This window comes from Mirounga leonina, unplaced genomic scaffold (assembly GCF_011800145.1).
Source record: "Mirounga leonina isolate KUSES-001 unplaced genomic scaffold, KU_Mleo_1.0 Mir_195, whole genome shotgun sequence".
In the NCBI taxonomy this organism is placed as follows: domain Eukaryota; kingdom Metazoa; phylum Chordata; class Mammalia; order Carnivora; family Phocidae; genus Mirounga; species Mirounga leonina.
The window spans coordinates 2,608,488-2,627,669 of NW_023270490.1; the positions used below are offsets into that span (position 1 = coordinate 2,608,488).

The 19,182-nt window shown below is 48.3% G+C and overlaps 1 protein-coding gene across 4 annotated transcripts in view; it reads right to left on the reverse strand.

Moving 5' to 3' along the window:
- The window catches only part of NFATC2 (nuclear factor of activated T cells 2), a 158,415-nt gene that overhangs the window by 106,307 nt on the left and 32,926 nt on the right, over positions 1 to 19,182 (reverse strand). For 3 of the 4 annotated variants that reach the window (XM_035025416.1, XM_035025414.1, XM_035025415.1), the window contains exons 2-3: positions 14,893 to 15,907; positions 9,171 to 9,342 (exon numbers count right to left, since the gene is read on the reverse strand). In XM_035025416.1, coding sequence (XP_034881307.1) covers positions 9,171 to 9,342; positions 14,893 to 15,907 — 1,187 coding nt within the window. The remainder of the gene's footprint in view (positions 1 to 9,170; positions 9,343 to 14,892; positions 15,908 to 19,182) is intronic. The other variant, XM_035025417.1, reaches the window with a different exon arrangement.

Here is a 19,182-nt window from a genome sequence, read left to right on the forward strand (position 1 = left end):
AAGATCATGCTGCACACTTGGGTTTAGCATCCTCATGACTCTTGACACAACAAAACAAATAATCTGAAAGATTCAGTCTTCATCACTTTACAACTGAAGAAACTGCCGCCCAGCCTGGACGCAGAGTCCCAAAGCTAAAGAAGGCTAGGACTGCCTTGTTCCTAGCCACCTGCTTCCCAGACGCATGCAGACCAATGGCTAAGCGTAGGCTCTGGCTTCCGGCCTTCTATGTCCAAATCAACGCCACCGCTTACCAGCTGGGTGACATCGGGCAAGTTGCTTAACCTCTCTGTGTCCCAGTTTCCTTGTCTGTAAAAGGAGAGTAGTAATTCTACCACCTACATTCCATGGCATCACTGCAAAGATTAAGTAGGTCACTCTAAGGAAAGTACACAGTAAGTGCCCAGCAGCTCTCATTGTTACAACAGAGTGCCCGGCCCATAGGAGGGACCCAAAAAGTTGTTTGGGGAACACATCAAGTTTCCCTTATATGTCCCCACTGCTTGCCAGACATATTGCAAGCCTCAGACTTAATCACTCTTTATGGAACAACTCTTTCTCCAAGATTCCAGAAGCTTTCTGTTTTCTCCCTACATCCAGGGGCAATGTCTCATTGATTCATGACTATTTATCTTCTAGTGTGAACCGAAAGCACACCCTGCTTACCATCGGTGTGCAATGGGTGCACACGATATATCATCCAACCCCGCCCCTGCTTGGCACCCACACCTTTGCCGGCCCCGCCCTGGACACCCCCCTCTCCTCCACCCGGCGCACCCCTGGAAGCCAGCACCCGTCTCTGTTCTTTCACAAAGCCTCCTTGACCACTCGAGGTCACACACAGGAGGCCACATCTGGCCCACAGATGCCCTTGGTTTGGACTGCGCTCTTTAGAGTTTTTAAATGAACAGCCAGTGTTACGATCGAGAGGCTGGTATAAGCAAGGGGCGGCCGGTAAGGATGGCTCCTCCAAAAGCTGGCGTCAGCATCCCCACCCTGCCCCAGCCCCATCTGCACAAGAAAAGGCTGGGTCAGGCCACCCCTAGAAGGGGTCTTCCCTCTGAAAGTCGGTGAGGTCTCCGTGGGGGCTGGCGGGGTCGCTCAGCCCTGGGGACTCCGGCCTTTCCCAAGACTACAGCCACACCCATGCCTCTCGACCAGAGCCAATCTCTCAAATAAACCAGTTAGCCCGGCTTTCCAAATATACCCACAATCCAACCACTTCTCATGCCCTCCGCCCCCAAGCCCGGTCCAGCCACTTTCCCCCTCTCACCTGGACTACAGCTGCAGCCCCCCACCCGGTCCCTGCTTCTTCCCCAGGCCCCCGCAGCCTGTTCTCACCCACACAGCAGCCAGACGGATGGTGCTACAACCTAAGTCAGAGCCCAGCCCTCCCTGCTCCCACCTCCCTGAGAACAAAAGTCCTCAGCGTCCAAAGCCCAAATCTGCCCCTCCCCGTTCCTCTGGGCCTCCGTCTCCTACGCGTCCCTCCCTCCCGGCTCACCCCTGCGCCTCCGGCCACCTCTGTGTTCCCAGCCCGGGGCCAGCTGGGCCCAGACAGCCCTTCAGCCCGGAGCCCTCATCCCCGATCCCTGCACATTTTCCTCTTTCCTCTCCTCCTTTGCTCTGAAGCCATCTGCTCAGTAAGGCCTCTTGACCCCTCCTAATTCCCCTTGGCCTGACAGTCTTTCCCATCGTACCTATCACCTTCCAGCATACTATTTAACCTTCCTACTTCTTAGATTTATTGTTTCTCTCTCCACAGCCTGAACGGCAGCCCCGCGGGGGCAGGGGATCTTCATCGGTTTGGTTCACAGCCGCAGTCCCAGCGCCTGGAACCGTGCCTGGCACATGGAAGGTGCTTGGTAAATCTTTCAGACAAATGGATGAACGAGCAGAGGAGCCTCTCGGGATCTCAGAACACACTCTCGTCCTCAGAAACTTGAGCCACCCCTCTGTGCTTGCCCTCCCCAGAGGGTCGGACTGAACCCTCTGAAGAAGCAAACACAGCAGCTTCTAGACAAATTAGCATCTGCAAGACCTGCTTCCTGTTTCATGTCTAAGAAGTTGGGGGAGGGGGGAGCCTCACTGAGCACAACATCTGGTTAGTTAAATAGAAGCCCACGTGTGCAGCCCATCGCCAAAGGGGCGCTGCTCACTGTCAGGACTGCGGCTTCGCCTGGTAAGGAGAAAACTCCACCTGGCTTCTCTCTGTCCTCTCAGAGATATAATTTAAAGTGAGTCACAGAAGGAGGATAAAGGCTAAAATCCGACAGGATGAAAATCACAGCCTTGCAATCCGTTTTAGGAGATGAAAGCTTGGAGACTTGACTGGCTTTCTCTGGATGGGGGCGGGGTGGGTGGGGGGTGAGGGGGGAGTCAGGTGGACAGGTGCACTCCTGGCCTCCGTCTCCCCGCCCTGCAAAGCTCGTCACTCTTACCCAGCATGAAATACAGATCCGGTTTCTGCATCTGTAAGGAATTTCTCGTAAAGGGACTACCTATGCTTTTTCCATATGTCTGAACATCCGTTTGAAAGAATTGTCTTTGGAGGTGTGTACTATGGTGACACCTTCTCATTTTGATTGCGGTCTAACTGAAAGGATGCCTTTCTGAGCATTCTTTCAGCTGAAAACAAGCCCCAGAGAGTGGTAAGCATGTATCTTGAAAGCCCCCAGCACCAGGATGGATAAGGAATGTGACAAAGCGTCCTCTACCGGGAATTTCTTTGCAGGAATATGCTTAAAGGGTCTGGAAGCAGGCACAGAAAGGACATTACACAGGCCGAGGTCAGTTGGGGTATTAGGAGATCCCATAAGCGGAGGAGCTGTGGAAATGCTTAAAGCCCAACTTTGCAAAGCAGCCTGGGCATGGAAGTTCTGTCCACTGAAGGATCCCTGCATCCTGCCCTGAACCAGAACTAGGAAAGGATTGCTGGGTTCTGCCAAAGGGCACATGGCGCTTTCTCCTCTGCAGTTCCCTTTCTCATCTGCTCCTTGCCAGTCAAAGTCAGGCTAGAGAATGAAGATTCCCCGGCTCCTGGGAAAGAACCATAAGCTTGTTCTATTTCAATGGGATTTAAAGCTTTATAAAAGAAACAACATGGACCTGGCTGCTCACAGGGCTCCTGCCACAACCAGACAATTCTTATAAATCATATAAATATAGTCTCTCTCTTAACTCCTTTTCTATTTGATAAAACTTGAAGTAGCGCAGACCTTATTTACCCCCAGATATATGAACTGAGGATATTTGCCTGGAGCCAAATCGAACCCAAAGTTTGACTTAGTAGCCAACAGTTAATAACCAGAAATTTCAACATGGAAATTCAGACTCCTAGCTTCTCCTGAAGAAAACCTCTAAAAGCCGGCCATGCTGGGACCCCCATTCCCAAGTGGTACAACGAAGGAGGGCTGAATAGTGACTGCCTCCTGCAGATGAGGCACACACTCTGCTCTCTGCTGTGCCCTGCTCCCCACCACTCCCTAGTGCTTCCTGACCTTTGGCCAATTTGGCCATTTCTTTTCACTGCCTGGCCCCCACCGGCTTGTCAGTTCGTGATCCTGTTTCTCTATCTTCTTTGGTTCTCTCCTTAGTCCATTGCTTCTGGAGAGACGCAGGTTCCTATTAGGGTGTGGGAAATAAACCCTTCCAAGTGGATCTGTGTTAAGCCTTCTAGTGACAGCACACGTGATCCTGTGGCATTCCACAGGCCTGAGAGGTAGAAAGTCCCATACTTGGCTTCCGAGCTCTGGGCTCTTAAGTCCAGCTGCCTGTTGACATCTTTACTTGGACACCTCACAAGCCCTTCCAAATTCCTATACCCCGAACTGAAGTCATCATCCTCCCCTAAAAAAATGATCCCTTCCCCAGTCTCCCCACGTGGCACGTGACACCATCCTGTACCCAGGTGCCCTTCCCCTCCCATATGGAAGCCAGCAACTGAGTCTTGAAGGTCACACCATAGAGTCCCTCCCCACCCCTCCCCTCCCACTGCCCCCTTGTCCTCCTCAGCTTGATCTTCACCTGGCCCCTGCCCCAATCAGTCAAATTCATCGCCCTGCTTCCTCCCTTACCCCTTCTAACCCACTCCCTAGAAAGAAGCCCAAATGATCCTAGAAATAATAAATTAGAATCACCTTCTTCCTCTACTCAAAATTCGTCACTCCCTTCCCCTTCCCCTGGAATAAAACTCAAGGTCCTCCCCTTGGTTAATGAGTCCTACACAGCATGGTCCTGCCAACCCATCACCCCCCAAGCTAAACTCAAGTGACACTGGACCTCCTTCAGGTCCTCAGACACACCAAGTTGCTCCCTGCCTCGGGACCTTTGCACACGCTGTACCTTGTGCAAGGAACACTCGCCCACCCCTACCCAGAGAGCTAGAGAAACAGAGAGAGGAAGGGCATCACTCCTCTTTGCTGGCTCTGTCACCTGCTCTAGGTCCCAGCTGATAAGTCACGTCCTCAGCAAGACTCCCTTCTACAGCAGATCTTCCAAGTACTCTCTTGGCATGGTTGGTTCTGTTGAAGTAGTTACCCCCACATTGTAAATCCAACAGATAGGCTCCTAATCAGTCATCTTGTCTTGCCCTAGAGTCCAGGTGTCATTCCAGATTGCAGTCCTCTGCCTCCTGGACTCACCCACATCTCAGCAATGGTCACACCAAACCATTCTGGTTGACTTTGTATCTCTAGCACTCCCTGAGCTCCGTCAGGGCAGAAACTGTATTTATCTCCCCCATCATCATATTATCAGCACTTAGCACAGTGCCTGGCACACAGCAAGTCCTCAACAAAATATTTGCCAAATGAAGGAGTCATGATATCTGAAAGCATTTAAGGTTTGGAGCAAACTTTCCTCCAAGGCTAAGGGACATACAAAACAAAATCAGCTAAAGGTGGCCCATGCTTAAATTTTTAATTTTTTTTTTTTAAAGATTTATTTATTTGAGAGAGAATGAGATAGAGAGAGAGCATGAGATGGGGGAGGGTCAGAGGGAGAAGCAGACTCCCTGCCAAGTAGGGAGCCCAATGCAGGACTCGATCCAGGGACTCCAGGATCATGACCTGAGCCGAAGGCAGTCGCTTAACCAACTGAGCCACCCAGGCGCCCAAGTTTTTAATTTTCTATGTAAAGAAAGAATGAAATGATCTTGTGCTCATTTTATTTTCATATAAAGAGGAGCGTAAAACCATGAGGCATACAAAAAAAATGAAGTTTTATAGTGTGGTAAATAAAAAAGAGAAGGTTGGGGACCAATCATTGAGGGGGGGAAGGAGCCATGGTACAGTACAGAAATAGAAACAGATGTAGAGATAAAGAGACAGATCAAGAGAAAAACCAGCAGAAGTATCTAGGCAAGGTACAAAACAGGGCTTTGCTGCTTTTCTGGGAACGAAAGGGCAACCCTCCAGATTTCAAAAGGGGTTTTCACTCCTACCTAAGGGGTAAGAACACTTGTCTTAAGTCCCCTCTTCACTTCATTTTTCAAAGAAGTTTTCTAAAAACTGATTTACTATGCTAAAAAAATCAGTGGTTAGCACATTGCATTTTGAAGAGAACACAATCTATTCAAATGATTTTTTTTTTAAATACTTCACTTTGTATCTTTAGAGAATGTGGCTACAAACTTTTAAGTCAGGCACTGGGTTTTTCAAAGTTACAAGCAAGAAGAGGGATGGATCCTTGGGGGCTGTCAGAAGGAGGGGCATGAACTTCAAGCACAGTTCAGCAGGGTCTTTTGAACTGTACATCCCACTCATTCCCTTCTCTGAAACTTTCCATGGCCCCGGCCCTAGATGAAAGGGTGAGCAGAGCCTACCATTGCACATGGTCTAACCTCTCTGGCCAAGCCACCTAAACCAGTGGGCCTTCCCAACTGGGGCCAATTAGAATCTCCCTAAGAAATCGCCATTTGGGCCCCAATGAGCTGGTGCCGGGACAACACATAAAACTGATAGGCAAGAGGTGTGGGCAGTTTTCCACCGGGCTTTCTCAGCCTCGTAAGAGTAAGAAGTCAAGGAAAGATGGTCGGCAGAGAGACGTGAAAAATCAGGAACATTGTGTAGCAGGACCTGGGGGTCCAAATCCCAGGCCCACTGGACAGCTATGACCCTGAACAAGTTCCTTGACATGTCCTTGACCTAACTGTAACCTGCTTCCTAAGGCTCCTTTGAGGATTGAATAAGTCAGCACATACAGCACTTGGAAGAGGGTCTAGTCCACAGTAAATGCATGCTGAATGTTAACCACTATTATTATCATTTTGCTGAACTGTAAGCTCATGAGGCCGAGGATTTCTCGCTGTTTTGTTCATACCATATCTCAGAATCTAGAACCGTGCCTCCTACACAGCAGTGCTCAACCCATGTATGATGAGTGATCAGAGACTGGAGATACCGCACAGCCCTGAGAGGACAGAGACCATGAACAGAGCCTGCTAACTCTCTCCTGATCTCAGCTCCTACCTACTCCAATGGAGCAATCAGAGCCGGGTCTTATCAAAGCCTAAATCAGATCATGTTTCTTTCCTGCTTCTCATATCTCAGGATAAAGCCAAACTCTACCCCCCTGGCTACCCAGGCCCTGCATGCTCTGGCCCCTGCCTACCTCTCTCCCCCTCCCTCTGGCTTCCTGCTCCAGTTACACTGGCCTCCTTCATTCCTCTGACGTGGTTCTCTCTGCTTCCTTCTACCTCCGGGCCCTTGCATGTGCTGTTCCCCTGATGCATTCTCAGCACCAGGCTCCTTCTCAGGGAAATCTTAGCAGATGTTCTTCCCTTGTTTTCATTGGCTCCTCCATTTTACACGCCCAGAACCTCATGTTCTTTTCCTTCATGCTTCTTGTCACCTTTTGTACTTTTATCATTTATGACTATTTAGTCAATAACTCTTTCACCCTAGACCATAAGCTCCATTAAGAAAGAGAGCATAACTTCTTTTTTATTCATTGTATTTTAGTATCAAAAACAGCATATGGGGGGTGCCTAGGTGGCTCAGTCGGTTAAGCGACTGCCTTCGGCTCAGGTCATGATCCTGGAGACCTGGGATCGAGTCCCACATCAGGCTCCCTGCTCAGCAAGGGGTCTGCTTCTCCCTCTGCCCTCTTCCCTCTCGTGCTCTCTGTCTCTCATTCTCTCTCTCTCAAATAAATAAAATCTTTAAAAAAAAACCTTATAAAAAAAAACAACAGCATATGGCAAAAAGAAAGGGCTCAACATATACTTGCAGAATGAATCCATTTGTTGAATGGGTTGACTGAACAAAGAAGTACATTTGGGACCATTCTCAAGCCTAGCTTCTTCCCGAGTCTCCTGGCCTGCTTTTGCAATAGTAACCTCCTCAGACAAGCCCCTAAATCCCCCTTCCAATCTGCCTTGAGTTTTTCTATCACTACAAAAGGCTTTGACTCCAATCCACAGACTAACGCCACCCTCCAAGCCGGAAGTCCCCTCCTAGAATCAATAAGCCTAGATCAATAATCACATAAAGACTTCCTTTCCCAAAAAAAGCCATTTTCATGCATGACAGAGTAAATGGTACCAGACCAGCCCTCCCACCATCAACAACCATTAAGTCAGGACAAACCTAAACAAGGCAACTGTTGTCAGGTGTTAGATGGCAGGCAGCATAAGACTGTGGTCACTGGGGAAAAGGAAACACAGGAGCTAAGCATACATTCACTCTAGCTCTCCACCTGAGGACAGCTTCCATACCACCAGCGTGGAGTCACCTCCCCCACCAAGCATCCGAAAAGGTTATGCCTTAGAAATAAGGGTACACCTTAGAGAAAGGCTTCCCCAGACCTGCCCTGACAGAATCTAAAACCAGGTCTCAATGAAATCGACGCAGGAGGGAGCACAGGAAACATCTCAGGCTTCCCACAGGTCTACCCTCACAAAATGTAAACTCAAGTCCACACAAGTTCACAGTGATCAGCCCGTTACTGAACTGCCTTCCACGGAAGATAACAAAATCCAGAGTCTTTATAATATCCAGTATACATATTATCATCCCAACATCAGAAGATAATCAACAATTACTAGACATGCAAAGAAAGAGGAAAATGTGGCTCATGGTCAAGGAAAAGAAGCAAGGAATAGACACAGATCCCAAAATAGCTATGATGTCAGCTCTAGAAAAAGCAACTATCAGGATTTACAAGTTCCTAATATTATAAAATTCGTTAACCAGGTGTATACACTAAAAGCACCTGTGGAGATTTGAGGGTTTGGGGGTTTGTGTTTTTTGTTTGTCTGAGTTCTACTCATATAGTTTCTCATTAAGTAGTCTCAGGTGATGCTTAGGCATCTGCATTGTTAACCTCTCTACAGCATTCTAACGCATCATATAATTCTTATCATAGAATACATCCACTTTAAGGTAAATACAAATAAAAGGTAAATTTATATGTATTGAAGGTTCTGCTTAATTGAGTTGGTTGGTGAGCACCAATCAGCAATCTCGGGTTGAACAGATTACACAATTAAGAAAGATAATTTCAACTCTATTTTGCAGAAAAATGCACATGTCTCTACTTATTTGGAAAAAAAAGTCTGAGGTTAAATCAAAAGCCACAGACAAAAAGATAATGATTAAGAAAAAAACAGGAGGAAATGCTCATGGTATAATATAAAAAATAGCAGAGTACCAACCACTGTAACATAAAGCATATAAATGTACATTAATAGACATTGCCATGTTTGTGAATAGAAAAGGCAACAATAAATATATAAAATGCTAATAGTTATTTTGTGTGTAATTTTAATTTTCTCCTAGTTTTCTATATTTTACAAGAGTGTATGGAATTTTCTCAGTGGACTCACATCTGAAATTTAGGCACAAAATAATGGTTGCAGAAACCTTCTGTCAATACACAAATCTCTGCAAAATCTAGCAATTTTTCCATCAGAAAGAGAAGGGAAGAAGTAGCTTGAGCAAGAATATCATTTCTATCCTTATCCAGCTCAGGAAGACTTTCTCCTCTAGCCTCTGAGTAACTGGACCAGCTTCTGATACTAATTCCATCTCAAGTTTTCCCATCCATCAGACAAATAAGAGGCTGAGACACATACCACAACCCAACAAGCAACAGGCAGTTGCTGAGCAGAAGTAGCTCACCTACTGGCAAATGAAGGACACCAAAAGGAAAAGAATTCAAGTCCATACCTGAACGACAGGGTGGCCACCAGTTGGAGCTTTGACAGCCCCTCGGCTGCCTTCGGTCTCATAGTGGGCCCGGTGATGTGGTTTGGGCTGCACCTCAATCCGCAGCTCATAGGAGCCCGACTGGTGGGACAGTGGCCACTCAAGCGGAGGGAGGGATGCGGTCACTGGGATGCTGAAGGAGGAAACAGAATCAGTCATGTATACGAGAAATCAGGACTTGTCAACCTGTACAATAAATGTAAATGGTCCCTTTTCCAGATAAATCATGTCCTGTAGGTATAGGAGTAAAATACTGGCTGTTGGAAAGCACATATTTCTCAGAAAGGATAGGTAGGACACTTCACAAGGTAGAGATCTTTTTCTTGGTTTTCTCTTCCATCTTTGATGACAACAGTGTGACTGACATCTCCATTTATGAAGCTAACTTCATGACACGTGAATTCTAGCATATTTCTAACTGCTATAACTTCTTTTCCTCTGGGAATTTTGAAGAGTACCACCTCCTACCTCTAAAAATCACCCTTTTCCCAGAATGTTCTCCCATTCCAAAGGAGTAAGTGTGGGAAAAGGTACACTGAAGTGGAAGTCAGGGGCCCATGTGTGTCACTAATGCGCCATGTTAGTTTAGGCAAGTAACCTCACCTCCTCTATCTTCACTGTCTTATAATAACATAACAAATGGACCAGATGGCACTGGAGGGTTATATCAGCTCTTATTTCCAAGTCCAATGCTTTCAATTAAAAGCTAATTCTAGGGAGAGACCATTTCCAGTCATAGCCATTGCTTATCACAGCAAGTATAGAACATCTAACCATAGGGATGTGGCTAAATTTAGAGACCCCTAAATTTAAAGGAAGAGTAAAGGTCAAGAACATGACTGGAGGGCGCCTGGGTGGCTCAGTTGGTTAAGCGACTGCCTTCGGCTCAGGTCATGATCCTGGAGTCCTGGGATCGAGTCCCGCATCGGGCTCCCTGCTCGGTGGGGAGTCTGCTTCTCCCTCTGCCCTCTTCCCTCTCGTGCTCTCTGTCTCTCATTCTCTCTCTCAAATAAATAAATAAAATCTTTAAAAAAAAAAAAAGAACATGACTGGAGTTATCCACCCAAGTTTAAGTCCAAGCTCCACCTCTAACTACTTTGAGCAGATGCCTCCCCTCCCTAGGCCTTAGTTTCCTCAACTAAGAAATGGGGATACTGAGATCATATAAAGAGCTTAGCGCAATAACTCCTCAAATAAATATTAGGCTATAATTATGTTTCCCTATATATAGTGCATATTTCAAATAAATAATTATCTCCTATAGACAATCTAAATTACTTGTGGTTATAGTATTAGATATATATGCCTTTACATCTGAAGTTGTAATGACATGCCTTAAGTTTTATTTTCCTATAGAATCTTTTCTTTTTTTAAGATTTTATTTATTTATTTGACAAAGAGAGAGTGAGAGAGGGAACACAAGCAGGGGGAGTGGGAGAGGGAGAAGCAGGCTTCCCGTGGAGCAGGGAGCCCAATGCGGGGCTCGATCCCAGGACCCTGGGATCATGACCTGAGCCGAAGGCAGATGCTTAATGACTGAGCCACCCAGGTGCCCCCCTATAGAATCTTAAACCTACCCAGCACATCCAACAGGTACTTGATATATGGTTAGAATTATGTCATTTAAGAGTTGACTGAGGCCTTAATGATCTATCTAAACTATTCCTTCAGAGCCTCAGAGAACATAGACATTTCCCCAAGATTACAAAGCAAGACACGCCAAGGCCGCAACTTGTATGTCTTGACTCTCGGTCCAGTGCTCCATGCACATGTCTACACTACCTCTTATCTTACTAATTTATTTAAAATAGGGCCAAGAAAATCTCCCACTTATAGAATGACTCTAGAGCAATACCTGACATTTGATAGGTTCTCAGTGACTATTCAGTGGGTAGATGGGTAGATGGCTGGATGGATACATGAATGAATAAATGAGCAGTTTTATTTCAAAGAAGCCCTTATATTTAAAGTAGTTTCAGGGGCACCTGGGTGGCTCAGTCTGTTAAGCATCAGCTTTGGCTCAGGTCATGATCCTGGAGTCCCACGATTGAGTCCTGCATCAGGCTCCCTGCTCAGTGGGGAGTCTGCTTCTCCCTCTCCCCACTCTCATGCTCTCTCTCTCACTCTCTCAAATAAGGAAAATCTTTTAAAAAAAAATCAAAGTAGCTTCAAAGTTGCAAATACATGGATTTGTGTCACTGTGTTCTGATTTTGCACATATGGCACCAATCGTTAATCCAATCAGCACCTTCTTTTCCACTAAACAAGCCCAGAGCTGCTAAAAGCTGACATTATCAACTGGACTTAGTTAAGCATTTGCAATGAAACCAATTCCATCCCTTCTCCATCACAGCAGTACCAAGGGAGATGGGGGGGAGTGGCACCCCATGAACTCCATCACTGCTGGAGCCCAACTTGACCATACAATCCAACTTAAAATTATATCCTCACTATGCAAGCAAAGCTCCAGCTCTTCTTTGCAACTAGTTGCCTCCCGAAGCCCCCCTTTTCCTTAGTGTTCACTTTAGTTTCAATGCCAACATGCCTTCAGCTTCTGCCTGCAGCCAAGATGCTGTGTGTGTCAAATACTTGTACTCTCATTACGTATGCAAGTGAAATTTTTTTAAGTTTGCAAAATAAAGCTCATAAAAAAATCACTTCACCCCTATATTATCTTTTGAAGTATCCAAAAAAAAAAAAAAAAAAAATCAAGGAGTAGAAGATCCAGTGGGATATCTCTAAGTATCAACTTCAAATTTTCCTTGGTTCCAGAATAAGTCTTTGATGACTTCATTATAATCTTAAGAATTAGACCATCAGAGCCAATGTGAAATGCTGCAGGTGAATTTCAGCCCTCTGCTCTGCACACCCTGGGACAAATATTATCATGAGACTTCCCTGAACACCCTATCCTCTCTATCTCACAGAAAATTCTTACAAATATCTCCTCAGCTGGCACAAGCTAGCACTTGTAGGGACTAAAGTACTCTACTAGCATTCAGATCCAGCCACAGAATGGAGATGGAAGGAGAAATGATAAAGTCTTTATAAACAGTAAAGTCTCAGACATATGCAGCATGATCCTATTTTTTTTCTTTTTTTTTTTTTCCTAAGATTTTATTTATTTATTTGACAGAGTGAGACACAGCAAGAGAGGGAACACAAGCAGGGGGAGTGGGAGAGGGAGAAGCAGGCTTCCCAAGGAACAAGGGAGCCTGATGTGGGGCTCGATCCAGGACCCTGGGATCATGACCTGAGCCAAAGGCAGACACTTAATGACTGAGCCAATGTTCTTCTCCAATCTCAGTCATTACACGAATCACATTCTGGAGACTGATCTGTAGCAGAGAGAACAAGGAGGAGTCAAGAACCCGAGGTTCTAAGTTTCCAATGCAGTCATTAACCAGCTGGGTGAGCCTGGGCATGTCCCCTCACCTCGCCAAACCTAGGTTTCTCAACCTGAACCAGGGTTGGCCTTAATCAGCATTTCCTAAGGTGGCTCCATACAACTTTGGTCACAGAACTCGTAACTCCATGGCCAAATGGCCTTTGAAATCACTGCCTGTTCTGTCCACAGCTGGGAGTGGCCCCTGTATCAAGATATCTGTTTAACTCTGTTAAACTCAGAAACTCCTTTTTTAAGGAACACAATCAACCTATCATGGCACCAGTGTTCTCAGAACTGTTCTGGAGGAGGGGCCAGACTGAAGCTCCCCGTGGTCCAGGTCGGTCTGTGGGTGGAATAAGCAAGGCCCAGTGGACAGAGCTCTTGTCTACTCTCATCCCGTCAGTCGAAATAGCTCTACCACAATCTGTTTTGGTATTCAATTTAATATTTGCCAAAAAAAAAAAAAAGTTTCCATTTGCTAAAAACAAACATGCTTTGAAGAATCTAGGGCCTCAGGGCACCTGGGTGGCTCAGTCAGTTGAGCATCCGATTCTTGGTTTCAGCTCAGGTCATGATCTCGTGAGGTCTTGGGCTGGAGCCCCACGAGGGGTTCCCTGCTCAGCGGGGAGTCTACTTGAAGATTCTCTCCCTCTGCCCCTTCCCCCACTCTAAAATAAATAAACAAATCTTAAAAAAAAAAAAAAAAAGAATAGAGGCGCCTGGGTGGCTCAGTCGGTTAAGCATCTGCCTTCATTCAGCTCAGGTCATGATCCCGGGGTCCTGGGATCAAGCCCCACATCAGGCTCCCTGCTCAGAGGGGAGTCTGCTTCTCCCTCTCCCTCTGCCCCTCCCCCTGCTCATGCACTTCCTCTCTCTCTCAAATAAATAAAATCTTTAAAAATTAATAAAAATAAATACAATAAATAAAATTTTTTAAAAAGAACCTACAGGGCGCCTGGGTGGCTCAGTCGTTAAGCGTCTGCCTTCAGCTCAGGTCACGATCCCAGGGTCCTGGGATCGAGCCCTGCATCGGGCTCCCTGCTCAGTGGGAAGTCTGCCTCTCTCTCTCCCTCTGCCCTTCTCCCCTGCTTGTGCACACACACACTCTCTCTGAAATAAATAAAATCTTTTAAAAATAAAAAATAATACCAGCCAGGTTTATATAAGAATGAAATAGTACATACAGAATACTTAGGATCATGCCTGGCACACAGCAAGCATCCTTAAATACTGGTGATTATCACTGTCAACTATCATTCCTCTAACAACCATTGGGAGCTCAATCTCCTAGGACAAGTCTCATTGATGAGAAAGCACTCTCTAAAGTGCTTCCCCCATAATAATAAGACAATTCTCCTATAAAAATAATGGCTGCCCCCCCCCTTTTTTTTTGCACTCTTACTTTGTGCAGGCTCCATGCCAAGAATTTGATATATATCCTCTCACCCAATCCTTGCAAAAGAAAAACAAAAACCAAAAAACCATGCTGAGGTGGGACTATCATTATCCTCATCTCATAGGGAATGAGCCAAGGTTTAGTGTTGTGCTCAGTGGGAAAGGGAGTCCTGATTGATTAGCAATGCCTGCCCTGGGAATGGCATCAAAAAGGTGCTCAGTGAGAAAGAGGGCTGGCATGATTAGTGATGCCTGCCACGGGCACAGCAGGAGGGCAGCACCAGATCACACAGCCGGTGAGCGGCAGAACCAGGACTCAGATCCAGAATCGACAGACCCTACAGACCATCTACATGCATCTCTTCAGCTTACCACTACTTTAAGCTCCTTGAGGTTTAGGGCTCACACTTTCCTTTTTTAGGACCTCTGGATCACTGACCGCAGTACAGAGGCACTAGCAGATACCAACAATCATCAAGCCCTCTTATAAGAGGACTGAGTTCCACACATTAAGGCTTGCTCTGTGCTTCCCAGAATGTCAGCTCCCTGAAGACAGGAATTTTTGCCCATTTTGTTCACCGCCGGCTCCCCAACACTGTAACAGTGCGTGCCTGGCCCAAAGCAGGTGTCTGATAAACACCCGTTCCGTGAATGAAATGAATCAGCCAGGTGCCCTACCAGCGATCGCTTGCATCGTCAGGACCACCACCTGGTGAGTTAGGTACCCTCAGGCCCATTTTACAGATGGGGAAACCACAGCTCGGAGAATTTAACTTCCTTGCCAAGGCCTCACAGGCAATAAGCCGAGAGCCAGGACGTGAACTCTGTCTAGCGCCCCCTAACCAGAAAAAGTCCCCTAAAAGTAAACCGTGGACCGCACCGCTTCCCGGGCCCGCTCACCTGCAGATGGGAATAGCAGGCACCAGCTGCTTGGGCCAGGTGGGCGGCACCAGCAAGATGGACTCGGGGGCTGAGCTCCTCCCCTCCTCCTGCTCGCAGGGCCCCAGGAACTCCATGGCCGGGTAGATGTGGCGGGGCAGGCCGGCCTTGGGCGGGGCGGCGGACACCGGCGACGGGTCCGGGCTCGTCTTCCACATCTTGGGGGGGATGCCACAGGGCGAGTCCGCGGCGAGGCTGTTCAGGGCATCCATGAGGACGGCAGAGCCAGCCGTGGGGGGGTACCCAGCGGGGGCACCGTCGTCCTGGGGCTGCGGCGAGGGGCTCCGGGAGCGCTGGGGTGAGGCTCCAGGCAGCGGGGCAACCAAGGCCCCGGCACACGAATGCCTCCGCTTGGCACCAGGCGACGAGGAGCGGGAGGCCGGACGGGGCACGGGCGAGTGGCGGCCCAGGCAGCTGTCCTCAGCGAGGCTGGTTCGAGGTGACATTATTGGCGAGGTTCTGGGGGAATAATGAGCAGGGATGTTTTGAAAGTGGGGACACAGGTCGTCGGGCCCGCCGTTATTGGGCGAGACGCAGGGCGAGGTGCAGGGGGAGAAGGTGTCGGAAATGAAGCTGGCAGAGGACCCGCTACTAGCCGGGCTCAAGCAAAGCGGCTCGCGGTAGCCCTCGAAGCCGGGGACGGGCAGTGTGAACCGCGGGCTGGCGGCCGCGCCGGCCAGCGCCGGCTGCTCCCCCAGCAGGCCAGTGTCTCTCCCGCGGAGGGGGCCCCCTGCCTGCATCAGTTCGTGAGATGGAGTGATCTCGATCCGAGGGCTCAGGCCCGAGGCCCCCGCTGGCTTGGCCGCCGGGCTCAGAAAGTTCTGCGGCCCTACCCTATCGGGCTCTCCGAATCGGCCGGGGGGCTCGCCGGGGAGACTGGGGAGGGGGCTGTATGGCTTGAGGCCATAGTCCAGGACTTCATCGGGATATGCGAGTCCGGAGGGTGGGCTGGCGACCTTATGTGCATTCGGTTCTTCTGGAAAGAGAAGGGGGGAGGGAGGGGTCTTTTTAAGCCTCTAAAACAGAACTCCCGTGCAGAGCAATCACAGGTTGGGTTTTGTCTCCTGGTTTTTTTGTTTGTTTGTTTGTTTTTGTTTTTTCTAATCCCCACCACACCAAACCCCAAGCTGGAGCCTCCTTCCCTCGCCAGAGGAAAGGGAGGCCACTTCATCCCAGATTCCTCGAAGAGCGAGACCAAAGCGGAAAGATTTTAGCGCAGGTGCACAGAGCACAGCTCATCCAAGCCATGCGGGACGCGCTGGGCCCGTGGCCTCCAAACTTGTGGTTCTGTGGAACCCTTGGGAGAGATTCATTTCATTTCACAACTCAGCTCACACCGTATTTACTGGAGACTGAAACAAAAGCTTCACGAAACAATACTTACCCTGCTACATACAATACACTCTTCTCTTTCCTCTTATCTGGGGCTATTTGGCTTAAATGCTGGTCATAACATTCGACAGATTTCCTGGCCCACCAGTGGGTCATGACCCACAGTTTAGAAACCACTGACCTGGCTTACGTCATCATTCTGCATATATGGTACGGCCACAGGACGCAGGGGGAGACTGCACCGGCTCTGGCGTCCAAGGGGCTCTGGGTTCAAATCCCAGCCTTTCACACCCTTGTGTAAATACTGGCTTAATTTAGAACGAGGACTCCTGAGTCACATCTCATCTTGTGCCATTTTACAGATGGGGAAGCTGGGGCCCAGGGAGGGGACGAGATTCACCCAAAGACACAGAATTTGCAAGATGAGAAATCCCACCGACAAGCCCCTTGGCCCTCAAAAGGCAGAGCCATGGTTCTGTAGTCTCTCAAGCTATTGAAAACAGGGGGTGCAGAAAGATCTCATCTTTCTTTAGTAGCGGCCTTCGGCTGCCACCTCGAAAGAACCCACGCTGGAGAGAGGGTTGAGTGAGGAGGGAAGGAGCTGTTCTTCCCCGCCACCCTGACCCTCATCCAGCGCCCTGTCGGGGCGTGGGTCAGCCTGACTCCTCTCTTTCACACACCTTACATCCAATCCACAGCAAATCCTGATGGCCCTACTGTCAAAACATAAGCCACAGGCTTGCGTGTCTCCTTCTCCACCACAACCCCTCTGCCCTATGCCACGAGCCGTCCTCTCTCACCTGGACCTACTCACCTCCCCCCGGGCTCCCCACTTCTACCCTCGCCCCCTCCAGTCTGTTCGCCACGCGGTAGCCTCTCGAAACGCCCATCTGCAAAACTTTAAAAGCTGCCCCAGATGTGATCCAAAGTCCTTAACACACTTGTCCCTGAGCCCTGGCCCATCTCGCCACCCGTACCTCCCCACTTTTTCCCACCCTGACTCAGCAACAGCCCTGCTAACCCCTTCGCTATTCTTCAAGTAGCTCCCGCCTTGAAGTTCTTGAGTGCTGTTCATTCTGCTGGAAACTCTACCCCCCGAGATCTTCACATGGCTGCTTCCCTTAATTTCTTCCCGTGTCTTTCATTCTCTGCCCTTTTCCCCTGCCATCTTTTCCCTGCTAACACCTGTTACCAGCTCACAACACATCAGGTATTATGTGTTGAGGGAATCTCATCCTGATAGATCAGGGGCAGGCAAACTGCAGCTCCTGGGCCAAATCCGACCCACAGACTGTGTGTGTAGATAAAGTTTTATAGGAATGCACCCATGCACCTATTTGCTTACCTATGGTCTATGGCTTGTTTTTGCACTACAATAGTAGAGTTGATAGTTACGACAGTCTATGGCTCACAAAACCTAAAATATTGATCATCTGGCCCTTTACAGGAGTTTGCAACCCATGCACCAGATACTATGCTACCATTCTGGAACCGTATCTACTGAGGCTCAGCACTGTTTGCCGGACACCTAGCATAGGCTGTGCATAAACGTCTGCTGAGCGAGTGAGCAAACAATAGAAGCATGCCCAAGGTCCAGCCAGCCAGAAATTGGAACTCTTCTTAAAGTTGTGTGACGGGCCCTTGCCCTGGGGAGCCGAGGTGGCTACATAGATGATCCTCAACCTCCTGGTGCCCTTTCTGGACCATCCGGGACTACATGCTGCCTGCCTTAGCTGAGCTGATCTCATGAGGTCCAGATGGTGCCCCCACCCCAGGCGAGAGCCCAGAAATGGCTTCCCACAGCTCTTAGGGTAAAGATGAACAACCTCAACTAGGCCAGCCTGGCCAGGCCCGGCCTGCCACCTCTGGCCTCGCCTCTCTCTGCCCTCCCACATCTCTCCCTGGACTCCAAGCAAACTGGCTGTCTTTCTGTTCTTAGAAAGCACCTACCTCCTTTTCTGTCTCAGGACCTTTGCGCTTGCCGTTCCCTCTGTCACAACAGCTCTTCCCCCCACCACACCCAGGTGTGTGGTGCCTTAGTCCCTTCTCTACATGACTAAACTACTCATTCCTTCCAGCTAAAGTGTCATGTGCTGGGGAAGGCTTCCTGGTCTCCTTGGCTAAATTACAGCCCACTCACGCTTCTCTGTTCTGCTCCATACACTTCCCAAAATTCCAATTAAGTAATTCTGAATTTAGTTGTTTATTGCCTGCCTCTCTCCCAACCTCCAGCTCCACCCCTACAACAGGAAATTCTATGAGGACTCTTTCACCCCCTAATGTATTCCCAGCACTTGGACAGGAACCCCCCCCCCGCCAAAAAAAATACATGTTGGTTGGCTGAATGATTTTTTTAAAAGTGAGTTCACAAAAGTCTATATGAAATATTTAAACTGCTACGCAAAGATGTTAATATCCAAACCAAAAGGGAGAAAGATATAACCTCCAGAGGGTAACTTGGTAATATCTATCAAAATTCCAACACACGTATCTTTGGAACCAAACAATGTTGCTTTAGAAATTTATCCTGCAGCTAAACCCTCATATGTGCCAAATGAAGTGTGCCTAAGATTAGTTAATACTGCCCTGTTTGGGGGCACCTGGGTGGCTCAGTCAGTTAAGCATCTGTCTTTGACTGAGGTCATGATCCCAAGGTCCTAGGATCGAGTCCCGCATCGGGCTCCCTCTCAGCAGGGAGTCTGCTTCTCCCTCTTCCTTTGCCCCTCCCCCTGCTTGTGCTCTCTTTTACTCTCACTCTCTCTCAAATAAATAAAATCTTAAAAAAAAAAAACAAAAACTGCCCTGTTTGTCATCCCAGAAGACTGGAAGCAACCTAATGTCTATCAGTTGGGGATGGGTTGAATTCTGGTTTGTTCATACAATGGGATGCAATGCTGCTAGATAAAGGGTTGGAAAAGT